At 42.9% G+C, this 17,909-nt stretch overlaps 1 protein-coding gene across 1 annotated transcript; it reads right to left on the bottom strand.

Moving 5' to 3' along the window:
* Window positions 1–16,392: 16,392 nt before the first annotated feature.
* SOX14 (SRY-box transcription factor 14) lies at window positions 16,393–17,115 on the bottom strand. The gene has a single exon (XM_026667753.2). The coding sequence runs from the start codon at window positions 17,113–17,115 to the stop codon at window positions 16,393–16,395; it is 723 nt and encodes a 240-aa protein (XP_026523538.1).
* Between the last annotated feature and the right edge of the window lie 794 nt (window positions 17,116–17,909).

Below are 17,909 nucleotides of genomic sequence, written 5' to 3'. Positions count from 1 at the left end.
TTTGAGTTGGGGTTTGGGGTTTAAACACAAAATTTATTCCTCAAATACATTATGTTTTTGTAGAAAACTTTTTTAATCATACACTTCTTTTTATGATAACTTTTCAAAAACATGCTCTGAATTTCAGACATTGAATGGAAAATGGCAGCAACTTTCACTGAAAATCATATAAGGAAATAAAAAGCAATCCTGAAAATGAATCATATAGCAAAACAGAAATCAGCAATATTAGAAATGCCCTTAGTGAAAGTTGTCCTCTTTGTTTTTACAGATGCTCTCAGCTCAATCTACCCTATAGGTTTGCTATTATAAGAATGAAGTGAGAGAAGAATCTCATATATGTGGCTTTATGAACTAAAATGAAAAGGTGCAGACATACATCCATAGATGCCATGGTCTAACTATAAAGCATACTTACAGAAATTTAATAGTATAAAGTGGTTTTGGTTGCTTGTTTTAGTTAAAGTAACATAAAAGACCTGCCATGGAAGTTCCTTTACCATTATATTTTTGAAGTTAATTTCAAACTTTCTATTGTAATTAACATAAATCTTAAAGAGCTTCTCTTTCCAAAGTACAAATAGACTTTAAGACTAACAAATAATTACCGGTGACTATAATAAGTGAAATGATTTGATTCTCTGTCACAATTTCTGTGCTTATATTAATAAGATTTGCTATGCACAAATAAATAAAAATTTAAAATAAACCCCTGGTTTATATAACACATTAAAACAATGGCTATGTTCCCATCATACAAACTCAGGTAGTCTTCTGAAGAAGCCAGGTATTATAATAAATGAATACCCAACCTCTCAGGCAAGGGAACTCTATATAGGATCAAAATTACAGCTCTGAATTCTCAAAGGCAGTGATGATAGTCTTCCATGATGCAGAAACTATATAAAGGGATGTGGTGTATAAACTCATTAATTCATCTAATGCCTCTACTGGTTCCAGCAATCAGCAGGAATACCAAAATTCTTCTATTCCACTTTTAGTTAACCATTAACTAAATTGCTGCATTGTCCAGGACTTAGAATTACTTTTCTACTGAAATCTCACTGGCTCCTACATTTTGATGATATTAATGCACAACAATGTCCCTCTTCCACACTGGAAAGGAAGATAAAGGAGAAGAGAAGGAGGGTGAAATACATTGCCTATTTTAGTCTACACTTAATATTTATTTTTTCCTCGCATACATTTCAAACCATTTCTTCCCGTTCTATATCTTTATGCACTGTAATGTCTGATGAATGGAACGGTATTTTCAATACTTAAGAGTTGGTGCCTTTTCAAGTTTCAGAAGACATGATACATGGCAACAGGCAGACCAATTACTAGCACAAGTGTCCCACAGTATTCACTAAAACACTAAAAATCCAATAAAACAACACTTGCTGATTTAGACTACTTTTTTTTAAAAAAAATGACATTTTCTAAGATCATCACATCTTAAGATTTTATGTGATAATATTCAGCTTGCATATTCCTTCTCACAAGATTTGAAATTTATGAATAGGATTTTGTGAGATTGTAATATGACTTAGCAATCTGGCAAAGTTTCTACAGTTTTGTGGGGAAAGCTTTCGTGAGCTTTTGCTGAGGTCATCTGATGCTGCCAGGACTTTGAAAATTGGATAAGTCTTAGAATAGTGTACACAACTCCAAATAGATAAATAAAATCTGGATATATCCCCACTTTTGAGGTGACCATAAGCTTTTTCTTCCTTTTAGGAAATCCTTCTCTTGTTGAGATTAGAGATGAGTTAGCTCAGAAAAGAGAAGTGATTGCTATTATCACTGATTTTTGAATGAATTCCACAAACAGTCTGCCAGAAAAGCATTTCTTTGGACTCTAATATTATCTACTTACCTATGGCTCTGTAATCTTAGATAAGAACCTAAAATCCCTTAAAAGTTGCTAGCTAGGAGTAACTGGGAATAAAATATGCTGAATGTTTTGGGAAGGAGGGGCTGTTTTGAGGTTTTATTACACTTTAATAATACTTTTGTTTAACACCTGCATTGTTTGGCCTTGAGAAATTAACAACTCTAGCATAACTAAACATCAAAGCAAGATGCTTGGTTTAAAAAGAAACCAGAATGAACTGTGAAACTATCACCTATTAGCAAAATACAAAGTACAGATAGCAAAGTTTATACTTTCTTATAGTTCAATCCTATGCATAGTTCTTTTGAGATAAACCTCATATATTTGTCTGGACTTATTTCCTACTAAGAAAGTTTCAATAATTCAATTTTAAATTATAATTAGTTCACTCCAAGTCAGCATGCAAAGCAAAATTTTGAGAACAAAACCAAACTCAGATTGATTTTCAGCTTTAGAAATCACAGAACATTCAACAACTGGGTGTATATAAAAAGTCCAGAGCAGCTAATAGTCCAAGACTTTTAAATGCTTACCTTTTTCTAACAGCATCCAAATATGACTTTGGGCTTAATATGAATTCCAAACTTTTATCCTCCAGGAATGGAACAATTCTAGAAGAGTCCACTGACAAAGGTTCCATGAGTGAATCCCTGTATGGCCTGGGAAAGCAGGACTTGACAAAAGAAAAAAGAAAAATATATATAATGCTGAGATGGTAAGCCATAAATCAGCAAAAGGACATGCATAGATTCATATGTAGAGACATGTCTAAATATCATTATTACCCTGAAATGAGTAAAGCAGACCAAGAAATTGATCTAGGGCAATTTGCCATGGCCAACTTGCCACAGCCACCTCACTGGAGGGACCAACTTGCTGCAAGACATCCTACGATGGCCAACTCACTGTGGGACAAGAGTTTCAGAAATATTAAAGAAATGGTGGAACAGAAACATTAAAGAAAGAATGCCAAAGGAAAGGAAAAATGAAATGTAAATGACAAAAATTAAAATAAATGTTAAATAATTAAACTGAATTATTGAATTGTCCCACAGTGTTGTTCAGTGCCAAGTTGGCCATGGTGAGTTGTTGTATGGCAAATTGGCCATGGTGACTTGGCCATGGCAAGTTGGCAGCACCAAGTTTTCTCATTCTGCCAAGAGACGGAGCTATTCAGATTAGGCCTCCCACCAAATTAAAATTTTACTTATGTTTGGTGGAAGAAAGAGGGAGAGGGAGAAGGAGACAGATTTACTTTAGTGGAGTGCATCATCGTGAAAACTCTTATGACAATCAACTGAACACAAGTCAGTATGTAGGTATAGTTGTATGTATCCTCATTGTAATACACACACACACATATGCATATGCTGTGTGTGTGTGTGTGTGTGTGTGTGTGTGTAATGATTATTGTATGTTGCTCATACTCACTTTTTGTGAAATTGTGGCCATATAAATGAGATCAATAAATAAATATGAAACATACACATATACATTTTGAAGGGTCAGCATCTAACTGAACTGTGAACTGTAAAAACTGAATGTTAATTTTATTTATCTATATTGTTTTTATTTACACTGCTGATCCAGTTTATTAGAATGGAGGAGCACTTCCATATTTGAAAAGGGGAACAAAATCTTGTCCATTCTTACACACCATTTTTACACTCTTAGTGGACAATGTTATCAGGCTAAACATAATCAAATGTATACTTTAATTTTTTTTAGATTTTTTTACTTATCTTTATAAACAACTTAAGGCAGTGAACATACCTAACGTATATTTCCCCTCCTATTTTCCCCACAATAACAACCTGGTGAGTTTAGCTGGACTAAGAGAGAGTTAGTGACCCAGCCGGCTTTCATGCCTAAGGCCAGGACTAGAACCTATAGTTTTTGTGATTTCTAGCCTTGTGTCTTAATCACTAGACCAATCTGGCTCTCTATTACACCAAGACCCTAGCATCAAAATTTTCAATGTATAGATTGAAAAGTATATAAAATATCTAACTGTCATGGATAACACAGTCATATTCCTGGGGGGAAATGTTGAATCATCACACACACACACACACATTTCTTCTTGAAAGACTTTTCAGTAACTCTAATATTCTTCTTGACTCACATAGATTCCTTCCATCGTTGATTGTTCTTTCAGTTATTAGGGGGGAAATGAATCAAAAAATCAATTCTGATCTTCAAATTACTGAATCTATATTTGCTGTTTATATTGAAAGAGATAAAGGTATTATCCATCAGACTCTTTATTATTTATTTATTTACCAAAAAGGAGAAGTGGTTCTCCATACTCAGGCAAACATGTAAGTCTTTTAAAGGTGATAGAGAGCTTGAATATATCAATTCTGTCATGACAGATAGTCCTTCCTGAACTTGGTTCAATTCCCCTTTGAAGGAGGATGGGTGGTCTAGAAATATGATAAATAAATAAATTAAATAAATAAATAATCCTTCCTTGTAGAAAGAAGCTGTAATTTATGGGAATATTCAAACATACAAGCATATGTGTGAATTTCAGCAGAATAATTTTGTTAGTGTTTTGAATAGAGGCCCAAATAGAATAGAAAAGCTCTGAGTTAAACACAGGGGAGATGCAATCTGCCTGGAGAAATTACCAGCAATTTTTGATGTAGAATAAACAGCTGCTTGTATTCCTAAGAAATTGGAATCTATGGAGCAAGACATTTATCCTAGATCCTGCCCCCTCATCCTAGAAGCAAGTATTTAAGAGTATTTCTATGTCAATCAGACTTTTATCTATCATCATTTACCTGTCTTCCAAACTCCTTTAACTAGAAGTCACACAGTATCACAAGGATAAAAAAAGAACAATCTGAAATAAATAGATGTCTTACATGGAAGCAGTTAGATATTCTGGCATAGGTGCCTGATACAATTCTATTCCGGGGACCTTCTGGAGAATGTTAGAATGATTTACTCACCATTTCTAGGAACAAGACACAGTTTGATATGACCAAGCCTTCTCGCAACAGAGAATCTCAAACAATTTTCAGAGGGAACAAAAAAGGGCTCAAGAGACAATTAGTATTAAAGAGTCAGGATTTTTCATGCAACCAAAGATAATCATAATGATTCAACTCAAGTATGGTTAAAAGTCGTAATTAAGCAAAACTGCTTTAGACAGGCATTTGTTGAAAACTGGTGGTTAAAAAAGACTAATAAAATTAAACATGCAAGAACATTTTAGTTTTCTTTAAATCCCTTTGGGTCCTCATGCAAATTTATGACTAAACCCCCAGTGGCTGAAATGAAAATCGGTAGGATATGCCTTTGTATTAAATATTTCTTTTGCCAAAGTCAAGCACAAAATTACTCTATTTAAAGAGAAATATAAAACTAGCTGATGCATATATTTCTGATTTACAGAAAGTCATAGTAATTGTCTTAATGTTAATCGTATTGTATGTTATGATTCTATATTACTCAGAAATAGCAAAATCTTCATCCAGTAATGAGGCAGTGAGCAACTCAGAAACCTGAATTAGAGGCCTTTCTGTCACATTACTTATTATTATATGCATGTTTGGAACATTTGCTAAATCTATTTATCAACACATGTAATTATGCAAAATTGAGAAAGGCAGTTCAATAGCACTAGATACATGCTATTTTATTTGAGATAAACTTCTAGCAAAAGCAACCAAGCACAATTCAGTAAAAACAGCTAAATAACAAGTATCTACTATTGCCTTTTGGAATAAGCAATGTTGGATACTATATACTTACTTCTGATTGTCCAGTCATAGTGTTTCATTTTATTTGATTTGATTTTAATATATTTCAGTAAGTCATTTAACAGAAATCTATGCATGCTACTCAGAAATAATCTAGTTCAGTGGATTTCATATGCTTAAATAAGTAAGTAATAAATAAGTAAGATTGCATTGCATTGCATTGTTAAGAAAGACCAGGTTTTGCTAGGTAGCCCTATATTTTTGTTTAATTTGAACTACACGTTTCTTTTGGTTTTTTTCTAAGAAAACCAAATTCTTCCTTCCTACCTCACTCCCCACCTTTACTAACATTGGCTAATCATCCATTACTTTTTAGCATTCTCACCTGAATAAATCCTCAATAATCAAAGAGTTCATAAAAACCATTTAAAGCACTGCATATCTTTACCTAATATGTAGATAGCAAAGATAAGTAGCACAGATTTTACCCCTACAATGGTCTTGCTTCCTTTAAGATTGGCCTGATAGGAAGAGAGAATTTGGCCTTGCTTTCTCAGAATGAATGCTTTTTACAAAGAGCAACCTGTATGCCAACCTTTTTCTCATCATCCTTCCTCTGAAAATCTCCTATTGATTTTAAAAACCAGATGGGTCCACTCTGTGTTATGAAAATCTAAGCTGACCTTCTTTTTCTTTTATCCTGTAAAAGAAGGGGGGAGTATATGTTTATATGTGATTGGAAAAAATATGGGGTCTTCATTTTATTTGATTATTTGCTACAGTAGATTTAAGTTATAATACTACACAATAACTACAGTACAAGTGTTGATACTGACTTACATAAAAATAAAATTGATTTGGGGGGTCAAGTGATAGTACAAAAATGTACTTCATATTTTTACATTAATTTTACAAATGTTCATACAGTATTTGCATAAATTGAACCGTATTTTTGTAAATGCTTTTACATATATTTTCCTTTAAAACATTTGATTACATAAATATATAAATATTTATCTAAAGAAACTCTGTACTAGTTGTGGAAAAAGATGAAGTATGTCATACATACTGCATAAATGCATGTTTTTTTGATCATGACTAACTCTCCCTATAGAGTGTGTGTGTGTGTGTGTGTGTGCACGCACATGCACACATACACACACACACCCTTTAGGACAGAAACCACCTTCTCTGCTTATTTCATCCCATGAGTTTTAATTTTGTTTTAGAGGGGGCTTCATTGCATATTCCAGAAAAGTACATTGGTTGCTGAGCTTTAACAGGGCTAAGGAATATGTGCAAGGAGTGGGAAACTAAATTGATGGATGGATGGTTAAATGAATATAAATGAACTGATACCTTTACAGGAAAATAACATTTCTTTTCTTTCCCTTTCTTTTTTTATTATATAGATCAGTAGGTTTTGTATCTGTAATTCTTTCATATCAGCAAACTCCCATGTAAATCATTTCCCCCCACCTGGAAGCATATTAAAATCATGCCGGTTTTTTCGTTTAAACAGAGCCCCAGTTTCTCTTCCCCACCCCCATTTGCTTATCAGTTCATCCACCATTACATTTTAAATGAAATTGCAAGGGGGGGCCCTCCCCTAAATTCGAGGTTGATGTAGGAAGTCAGAAGCCCTACTTTTCTTGCTTTAGAAAACTGACCTAGATTCAATTACAGATAGAGGAGAAGAGGAAGATGACACCTTGCCATTTCTCTTTCAAAAAATTACAAAAATGCCTTTTTCCCCATATGCCAGATGCAACAACACACCCGTCCCTTTAAAGGGGCAGGTGGGGGGGGTCAAAAAAAATGGGGAGAAATTTGCTTAATTCGTGGGTTGAATTCTGTCGCCCCACCCCCAAAAGTGTCGCTGCTTTGGGGAGAGAGGGGGCGATGGGGAGGAGGCCTGGCGACTCCGCGGAATTATCCTGGTGGGGAATGGAGGAACCCCCCAAAACCAAAAGAACAAAACTCCCCAACTTAGCCTGCGGGGCGGAATAAAATACCTTCCAGATTTGAAGGGCAGGCCCAGGCAAAACGCCCGTCTCCTTTTTAAAGGGGTCCTTTTTAAAGGGGTGGTTTGGTTTGGTTTGGTTTGGTTTGGTTTGGTTTAGATCCAACAGAAGGTCGCTTTGAAGATGTGGCCGGGGATTTGCAAATTCTGCTTTTCCTTGCCGCCGCCGCGCGCCCCCCACCCCCTCCGCGGCCCTCCTCCGAGGTTTCCCTTTCGCTGCAATATTTACAAGGAGGAGACAACGCTGTGATCCTCCGCTTAGTCACTTTTATCACTAAATTAAGCATATAAATGACCTGCCCCACGCGCTTCTCCTTTCCCTTTTCCCTGACCCCCCCCCCCTCCCCGCCGCCCTCCCAGCTCTGATCTCAGCCTGAAAGGAGCCTGGACGAGATAAGGAGAGATTGGATTCCTCGTGCGGAGCGACCGGGCTGCTTCTAAGGCAAGAAACCAGCTGACAGCTCTGCCTCCCGCGCTCGGCCGGCTCCCCGTTCCTGGGCTGGCCACAGAGGCCTTCGAGGAACAATCCCTGGACGGCGCTGCTTAGTCCGGGCCTCCTTCCAACTTCCCTCCAGTGAAGTGTGCGGTTGTGCGACTCGTCGAAGGCTCAGGGGTGAGAGCGGACGGGTGAAAGGACCTTTCCTTTAGGAAGAGCCCCGAAGCCCGGGTCTCGTCGGGCAAGTGAGGCAGGCAGGCACCCAGGTCCTTCTGTCCGCTCCCAAAAGAGATGCGGGGACGCTGCTTAGCGGGTGTCCCGGCGAAGGAGACTGAACCGCATCTTCAAATTCAGATATTCAGTCAGTGGAGGAGCCTCATAATTTCTAGCCACCGAGATAAGGCTCCGGAATATCCGAATAATACTAATATGTATGTGGGAGCGCTCTTTTTCCCCCCCCTCCACTCCGTCGCCCCCTCCCCCGCGGTATTGAATTGCACCTTGGGCAACAGTGCAGAGTCCAGAATCTTAACTTCGCCCGACATATGTTTCCAGTAGATAAGTAAACAATCTGGACGTGAAATGAAAATTTTAATTAAGGCAGTAATGCTATTACACCTCAAGTGTGCAAATCCCATTGCATCGCAGTGTGACAATGGGTGGTGGAAAGCGCGCGGCGGGGGAGGGTGGGGGCCCTGGGACCACAAAGCCCCGGCGAGGGAGCCGCAGCCAAGCCGGGCGGTCGACGGCACCAGCTGGACGCAGCAGCCCCAGCTCTTCTCAGCCTTTCCTCTTCGGAGGAGGGCTCCTTCTCGGTTCTTGCTTTCCCAAGTCAGCCGAAGTCCCCTTCGGAAGCGGGCTTCTCTACCTCTTCGACTCCCGGACGAGGCTTTTGGTCTCTCTTCGGCAGACCCTACAAGGATCTGAACGCTTCTTGTTCAGTAGGTTCGGTGAAAGCGTGTTGGGCTCTATTGAAATATAAAGCAAATTGTCCCAATAAAACGCGCTCAACAACAGACGCGCGCACGCACGCACACACACACACACTACACGCTCCCTCAAACTTAAACAGAATCCTGCCCTGCCTTTGATGTATTTATAAAACACTCAAACTGCAGCAAGGGGTGTGAAACAAAACGAAAGTGTTTTTTATTGGGGGTGGGAGTGCGGGAGCGAGGCAACCCACGAAAAGGCTGGGAAAGTTACGCGACGAGAAACGAGGAAAGCCGGAAACTACCGAAGGACATCAAAAGACCTTCCGTAAAGTGGCCGGGCCGGGATCCCGCTTCCCAATATTACTTGGAAAGAGACTAAGGCAAATGCTCACACCCGTCTTCCTTGCCACTTTTTCTGGGGTCCTTGTTTCTCCGGGATGCCTCCAGATATAACACCTCTGCCCCCGACGGTGACTTTTGCCCTGGTTTCATTCCGATTCCTCTTCAACCCCCCCTTTATTTCTCTGCCTTCTCTGCCCCCTTCGCCTCCGGACCTGCTCTCGGAACATAGGAGAGCCTGGAGGAGAAAGTTTCCCTAGAACCGCCTGGTGGGAACGCCCTTTGAGTGAACTGAAGCGCCCCTAGTCAGGTGCTAGACGATTTCAACTCCAGGTGGACGCGGGAAGGGACGTGCCCGCTCGATCCCACCCTTTGTCGTAGAATTTGGAGAGATCGAAGCGCGTGCGGAGCCGCTCGCAAAAACTTGGCTCCCGCGCGGCGACTCCCTCCTGGAAGAGAGTTTGCACTTTTACAGATCGCTTGGAGGCAGAAGCTCGTCGAGGGAATCGGCGTCGATGCCCGGACAGTTCCGCCTCTGGGGACGTGTTTTTTTGTTTTTACCTGTGCACCCTTCCCCCACCCCTTTGAAGATGCGTCGCCAGATGTCTAATGCAAGATGCAACTAGATCAACGGAGCTCGTCGCGCCTCCCAAGCTGACAGTTCTAGATGCCCTTTTTCCCAGTTCAAGGAGTGGCTCAAATGGCCTTCAATCTCCCTCTTCGTCTCTTCTTTCTTTGATTGTCTGTCTGTGTCTGTCTGTCTGTCGCTCGCCCGCTCTTGCTCTGTTTTTCTTCCCCAAAACACACACACACACACACACACACACACACCTTCCTTTTGTTATTTTTGTTACTGGCCTTATTGTAAAATGTCTTTCTTTCAGGCACGACGTATTTAGCCTAGGGTAGAAAATTAAGATGCTGTTATTGATCCCCGGTTCCTTCTCACTCAGAGTTGTTCATATTGTGCGATCAAGAAAAAGCTGTACAAAACAAAAGCACAACCACGAATATTTGTGATTTCCAGGTAACTTTCAGAATAGTTTTGATAGCGAGCAATTTACCCCCTTCTATATCAATTGCCAAGACTTCGCGTGGCCTGAAAAGTTTCTTGCTAAACGCTCTGTTGTTCCCTTGATATCCTGCTCAGAAACAGCAGCAAAGGTTAGCCAAGAACTGCGCATTTTCATCTGGGACTAAGCGAGGGGGCTAAACTTCTTAGAAAAGATGAGAAAGCGCCAATGAGGGTCACGCCTCAATCACACCATGATTATGCCTTTCTAGGAATCCCTTTCTTCCTAACGAAAGATGAGGGGGGGAAGAGGAGAGGAGGAGGAGGAGGAGGAGGAGGAGAGGGAGCCTCTATCTTTGTTGTTGTTTTCTTTTCTTTTCTTCTCTTCCTTGCTCTTTTTTCTCTCCCCTGTTCTCCAAAGATTTCCCCTTTCTCCATTGAAAGAATTATTTGAAATCAGTTGTGTGTGGACAAGAAGGACACCTGCTGCAGTACATTTGCGCTTCAACTGATGTACGGTGCTATTTGTCACCCGCAAATATGTCATTATTTTGTCCCTGATTGCAATGAATCCTAGGTTGTAATCTGAGGATGTAATCTTCAGCATTCTGCTTTCTCGGAAGTAAATCTATCCGCATGGAACGGATTTATTTGTTGGTAAGATTTACAACCAGTTTGTAAACCAAATTCAGATCTAAGGGCCATTCCCATCCATAACGCTCAGCCTTTCCCCTTCCACTGGCCACCGGTTTCAGGGAAACCTCCTTCTACAAACGAGGGATCCCTCGTTTGGGTCAGGGTGGCTGTTGGTGGAACCTAACAGGTTTGAGGGGACTCTTTTTCGCAGGGACCTGCGCCTTCCAAACCAAAGCTGCATCAGAAGGCAAGCACCCCCACCTAATCCATTTCAGCTCCCACCGCCCGCTAGTCATTTTCTTCACTTCAAAGGAAGCTCCCCCTCGCCTAATCTCCAAATCTCCCCTTGCGAAATTCTAACAACCCTGTAGTTCCACCTCCAGCTTCCCCAGATATTCTCCCTGCCAGGTGAGGTCAGGGAAGATGATCTCCCCCTCCTAGATAGCCCAACACCCAACACCTAAGAATAAAAGAGGGAGGGAGAAAAAGAGAGCAAGCAAAGAAAGGGCTGGTTTTTAGGGTGCCCCTTCTCTGACAGGTGTGGTCCTCCTCCTAACCCGGTCTTTTGTTTAATGATTTTTTATGGGGGGAAAGGAGACAGTTGTGGATAAACAGGTTTGACAGGGACCCTCTTGACTTCACTCTTTCCTGCCTATTTAGTTAATATCTTCTTTCACTCTCTCACCTCCTTCTCTCTCCCCCTCCCCCCTTCTGATCTTTTGACATCAAAGTCAGTAATCTGTTCATTTCAGTGTCAAAGCAAACGTGTAGGTGTACACACAGAGAGACATCTGCATGCATAAAAATAGCTGCACACCTGCAAACGAAGAATCCTATTGGAAGACGGAACTTGGGAAGAAATGAAAAAAAAATGGTGGGGGCAGAAGGAGAGACGCTGAGGTGGGCAGTAAAAACATATTGAAGCTCTTTTAATACCAACTTTCTATTTTTTTTAAATCAACTATAAAGGAAGTAATTCCTCTGCACATTTTTAGCACTTTGAAAGTGCCGGCTTCCGAAGCATAAAGGATTTTTGGGGACGCTCTTCAACAAAATCGTCTGGACCGTCTATCTTTTGGTATTAAATAAGCAATAAACGCCATTATAGAGACATTGTTAGTGTTGAGAATCGGTTGCTTTTTCGTAATTCCTCGCGAAGAATGCCGTGTAGCTAAACAATCCTGCATGTTTTTCCTCAGGCAGAAATGGCTCCGTAAAGCAGCACCTCCCTTCCCCCCTCTACCTCTTTGGCGGGACGTTCCCTCCAGCAAATTACAGCAAACGGCTAGGTAAGGTGAACCCTGCCTCGCGGATCGTTAAATGCACAGAGAATTAACTGGCCGGATTGAAGAAAAGCTGCTTGGTGGCCAAACGCGTTTCAAGGAATTGCCCGCAACAAAAGGGGGAACCATCCCCGCTTGGCCCAGAAGAATCGGGCTGCCCGTGGAATGGGCCGGGGGGAAAAGCAGAGGCCCGGCTAAAACTGAGGCGGAGAGAAGCGAAGACCGACCGGCCCCTTGGGAGGAGGGGCGGGCAGGTGGGGGAGTCTCCCCGGGGCTTTTAGGAAGCGCCCCCTTTACTGCTCCGCCCTTGGGACTCTCCATCCCCGATCTGCGGAGTTGGAGAAGACCTCGAACGGCCGTCAGCCGCCTCCCTCGAGGCTTCGCCTTAAACCTAATCTCGACAGATGTTAAAGGACACTGAGCTATGAACGTTATCACGGGTCCTGACAGCTACTGTCAACTGGGGTTAAATCAGGCAGCCCGCCCGCCAGCCCAACCGGCTCGCCTGGCAGCTTCCCTCGGTCTCCCTGGCCGCGTGTCAACGTCGGAGTGTCCCACCATCCTGGTTCGGCGCTTCCTCCGACCTCGTCCCTTCCTCCGCAGAGGTCGCGCCAGATCTTAATTGCGCCCGTTTGTAAGCGGGCTCCTGCTTCCTCTTCTCCTTCTTCTCCTTTTTTTTTTTTTTGTCATGCTAAACAAGCGTGGTCCAGCCATTCTAACCTCGCTTTTCAAAGCCTCCCTCTTCGGTTCTTTTGTTTACGTTCGCCCCGATCCCTCAGTTATTTATCTGTCTATTCTTTATACCGCTTACCCTGCCATTCAGGTTCCGTGTATGTTAATTGTGTTGTGCCATTTAATTCTAACCGCGGTCTCAAAAGAGCACTTAATGAGAAAAACATCTACAACACGGATCACCCTCGCTATTCAACTCAGCCAGATGGACAACTGCGACCCTCTCTCTTCGCTCTTCCTCCCCCTTTCCCCCCTTTTAATGAAAACCCTTTCGGTAATAAAAGGAGAGAGACCTGATGAATAGAAGCGCCAAACACCGCTAATTGTTTGGGACAAGATGCTAATCTGTCCAGCTCCAGTTTTCTTCCGACTCTGTCAGAGATTCCCCCTCCCCGTCCTCCTCTTTGGGATTTTGGGAAAACCTCAACTGAAACAGGGAGGGAGGGGGGCAAGAAGAAGGCTGTTGTAAAGCAGGATTGTGACTTGAGACAAGAGGAAAAGAAGAGTTTGCAAAAGGGCAAGGAAAGTCACTAAACCGAGGTTCCCCAAGGTCTCAACCAGCTTTCTCAGTATGAGACTTGGGCTATATTTCCCATTAGCCATGGTTGCAAAGGCTGTCAACCAACCACCTTCCTACAGGCCTATATTGGATTAGAGAAAGATAGTCCACATTGACTGGAAACCATGACTGAGAGAAATTAAGGCTGCAGACCCAAACAAAATAACTAAAGCACACACACACACACACAAAAACTGCTGCTTCCCTGATAGATACTTTCAATTAAACAAAATTACCTATGATCTTCCTTGGAAACCCTTAAATATGCATCTAATCCAGAGAAATGTGACATCAAAAAGGTATTTTGCACATCCACAGTGTTCCCATCCTGCAGAGCTGTAGCTAAAGTGACCCTTATCGTGCCACCAAATCCACCTCTAACTTCGCCTCTTTTTCAGCAATCTCTACTTTCCAAGAAACCTTTAGTTTTTCCCACATGGACAGCTGTTTCAGTTTGTGAACAAATACAAAAATGCTGGTGTCAGCACTTGGCTGGCAAGTAAGGACTATACAACTAAGCAGAAACAATTGAGCTAGTTCTTAGAAAGGGGACCACAAGGAATTTTAGGGCTCTAGGCCAGAGTGGGAAGTTAGAAAATCAACACTTCCCCCGCCCCCCCCCCCAAAAAAAAGGCCACGGTAATATTGCCACAAGAAAACTATTGTACATGGATAGATTCATGAAGTCCCCAAGAATCAAGTTTGACTCAGGAATATTGTATCCTTTATCTTTTTAAAAAAAAAACATGCATTATTTATTTTACTTTCTGATGTGCTGGAAACATTTCAAGAACATAATCTTTCCATGGGGGAGAATATGAATGAATCTTGGATCATAGTAAATGATTTTCTACTCCCCTTCCCTATTTCTGCTAAGTCATCAGTTTTGTACACAGGCACCTAAGGGTAAGTCTCACTGAATTTAATGGGACTTACCTCTGATTAAAGATAACTCTCAGGCTTTTAAAGTAGATTTGGCCTCTTGTAAATCAGTTTTACTGGGACTAATACCCCTTTGGCACAAAAATGTGCTTCAGTTTTGGGCATACTTACTTTAGAATAAAATCTGCACATAATCAGATAGATTTGAGGATGGGGGAGAGAATGTGCATATACTTAAGATATTTGGGGTTCCCAGTACATAAATCTATGCACAATTACACAGAAATAAGTCCCACTTTCTCCTAGGGAATGTGTTTTGGCGCAATTCCTGTATGACAGATCACAAAATGTGGAGATGAAGGACTCATCTGACATTTCCTGGATCATGCAATACTGAAAATATATACTCAAGGGGCTCATATCAAGGAATGAATTAGAGACTTGGACTAAGTGAGTCACACTTTCTGGCTCATCTTCTATTCCCCCTTCTGTAATACAGGAAAAGACGGTGAAGAAGAACGAAGGTAACCTTAGAAATAATTGGCCACAAAAGTGTATGTATGTATTCATACAAATATATGTGCATGCTCTGCACAGCACACATGCCATAGGAAACAGATTTTAAGAAGGTGAGCAGAATTCACCCAGAGGTTCTCTGTCACTGACATTGATTCAGGCACCAGCTAGCTCAACTCAGTATAACTGTGCAGGAGAACTTGCCAGTGGATTATGCCCAGATTTCAAAACTCTCCAATCCTGTTTTAGGTTCTTGACATTTCCTTACTTTTCTGTAGAGCTACTGTTGTGCAGGATGTAAAGCCCAAGACCTTGGCAAGTCAAAGGAAACCTTTAAGTTTTCGACTTTCTTGCAGTCCATAAAGCTTTTATATGAAAGATCATAAGAACTGGAATGGGATTCACACAACATAGTTGACCGGTTGCACGACAGATTGTCTTTATTCAAAATGCCTTTTTTTTTTTGTTTTTTGTTCAACAAATGAACAGAACTGACGAGGTAAAATCCTTTTGGATACATTGTCTCCCCAATACACTTTAATCCATATTAGTTTATCACCATGTTACTCTTTTTTAAAAATTATTTTTATTCTCTTTTTATTTAAAAAAGAAAAAAACTACAGTCTGACATCATAGCTGACATTCTGTCTAAAGTAAACTTAGGCCTACTTGCACTTATTCACACAAATTGAAAGACTATCTGTTTAAAATTAAACAAATACTATCATATCATGTTTGAAATATAAAACTTTTAACCCCCCTTTAATAACTCTAAAGAGCTGTTGTGTTATTTTAATCTTTCTGACATGAAAAGCAATGTTATCTATTAGTGCTGGATGATAAAATATAGATATATAGAATATATATATATATATATAACACAGCTAAGTCTTGATTTTAATGTGCAAAGGAAAAAAAGGTAGGGTATCATTAGGTTAGAACAGTTCTGGGGTTTTAAAAATTAAAGTCCAAATAACATTCAATCATACAAACTCATTAACATTAATAAATTAAAAAAAATCAAAAGGTTTGTTGTTGACCTTTAGCCAAAAGGGCAGTTAAAAGTTTGACACATTTACAAGTTGTACAAGTTTTGGGCCAATCTGAGCCCCAAGTGCAGAAAGCAAGGAAAGAAAGTTTTCTGTAAGACTGTGAGTTTTTTTGGATTTTGGATTCTAAGGTCTTGGTGTCCCCCCACCAGCCCACCCGAAGAGTCTCATAGTCTTTGCCCAGGTGGAAGAGATTTCCCCAGGGCATCTTTCCACGCCCAAGTGGCTTTCGGTTAGGCGGATTGTTTGTTTCTGGAGTACGGTATGGTACATGCACAACATCGGTTTCCGATTTCTTCCTTTGGCCAGTCTCGCTGGCCCCATACAGATTCCAGTCGCCTGCAATGTGTGGGACTGCCAGTGAGAGTTTGGTTTGGGTGTTACATGGCTGTAGCGTGCGCTGAAGAATAGGGGTCTATTCCAGTCTTGGTCATGCCCGGGAATAATATGTAGGCAACAGGAGGCTGCAAACTGGACGCAGACCAAGCCGTACAGTTACAAGGCACCACGTAGCCTGGGTTGGTTGGCGACGGGTGAGTGTGGGTGTGCTGGCTCGGGCAACTCAAGGTGCCAAAAGCCCCATTCTGGTATCCCAAGGTTGAGGCGTAGGGCAGAGTGCTGGTAGCTAAGGTGTGGGGCACCTCGGTCATCTTCTGGATGGCGCTGGAGCTGAACTGGCTGGGGTCAAGTAAAGAGTAAGGTGCGGAGGTGGGGGGCAGGAAGGCCCTCGCCTTCTCCGGGGAGCTGAGCAGAGAGTCTGTGGCTGCCACGGGGAGCCCTGCCGCCTTGAGGGGGTCGGTATCCCCGAGGTAAGGCAAAGGGAAGACATACCTGTCCTTCTTGAGCAAGTTCTTAGGCTTGCGGCGGGGCCGGTACTTGTAGTCGGGATGCTCCTTCATGTGCTGGGCGCGCAGCCTCTTGGCTTCGTCTATGTAAGGGCGTTTCTCGGCCTCGGACAACAGCTTCCACTCGGCCCCGAGGCGCTTACTAATCTCCGAATTGTGCATTTTAGGGTTCTCCTGGGCCATCTTCCGACGCTGTCCCCGGGACCAAACCATGAAGGCGTTCATGGGGCGCTTGATGTGATCCGAAGGCTTGGACATGGTGCTGCGCGGACCGTCTGGCCCCTCCAGGAGCAGCCGCCGCTCGCTGGTCCGCCGTACGCTCGCCGGCTCCGCTTCCCCGCCTGCCTTCCAGCCAAGGCCGCCGCCGCCGCCTCCCTCTCAGCTGATCATACCAGGTCTCCCAGCAATCCAGTCCCCTCCGAGGTGCCCCGAGGGACGGCGAGCCCAAGACGGAGGCGGGCAAGCAAGGGAGTCTCCGGGCCTCGCCCGGGATGGCGCGCTCTCCCGAGGCTCTCGCTGGGGATTTCCCTCCCTCACACCCCCGTCGAAGTTGCAGGCGCTCGGGTGCCGCGACGGCGGGGCGCGAAAGGCGGCCCCGAGGAGGCAAGCGGAGGAGGCAAAGTGGAAGCCGAAAGCCGGCGCTTGGAAGGCGAGCCTGCTTCGGACGGCGCGCAAGCTGACGAGGGCTGCGAGCGGGGCGTTCACTCTCCCCAGCCGGCGGGCCCAATCAGCGGCCGGCAAGCGGCAGCTCGAGGGAAAGGCTACCTTCGGAAAGGCGAGGAGCGAAAAAAGAGGCGGGGGAGGGAGGGAGGGACTCGGGGGGCGAAGGGAGAAGAAATCACTAAAGACTCGGGATTAAAGGAGCCGCTTTTGTTCGACGGCGCACTAATAGCGGCAGCCAATAAAACGCCTCACGCCCCCTCGTTTGGGGGCGGAGTAGGAGGGGGAAAACGCCGGGGCGGCGAGTGGGGGGCGGAGGGAGACGAAAGGGCTGGATTCTAATCCTCTCCTTTCTTGCGGAGGGGGAGAGAGAGAGAGAGAAAGAGAGAGTC

Source organism: Notechis scutatus, chromosome 4 (genome assembly GCF_049901735.1).
Source record: "Notechis scutatus isolate UNSWTSFEM ecotype Mainland chromosome 4, rNotScu1.2, whole genome shotgun sequence".
Taxonomy (NCBI): Eukaryota; Metazoa; Chordata; class Lepidosauria; order Squamata; family Elapidae; genus Notechis; species Notechis scutatus.
The sequence above is the reverse complement of the archived record's forward strand: the minus strand, read 5'-3'. Positions and strand labels throughout refer to the sequence as shown.

What these genes read in the sequence shown, in the direction of transcription:
- SOX14 (XM_026667753.2), bottom strand. Translation starts at nt 17,115, where the DNA reads ATGTCCAAGCCTTCGGATCACATCAAGCGCCCCATGAACGCCTTCATG.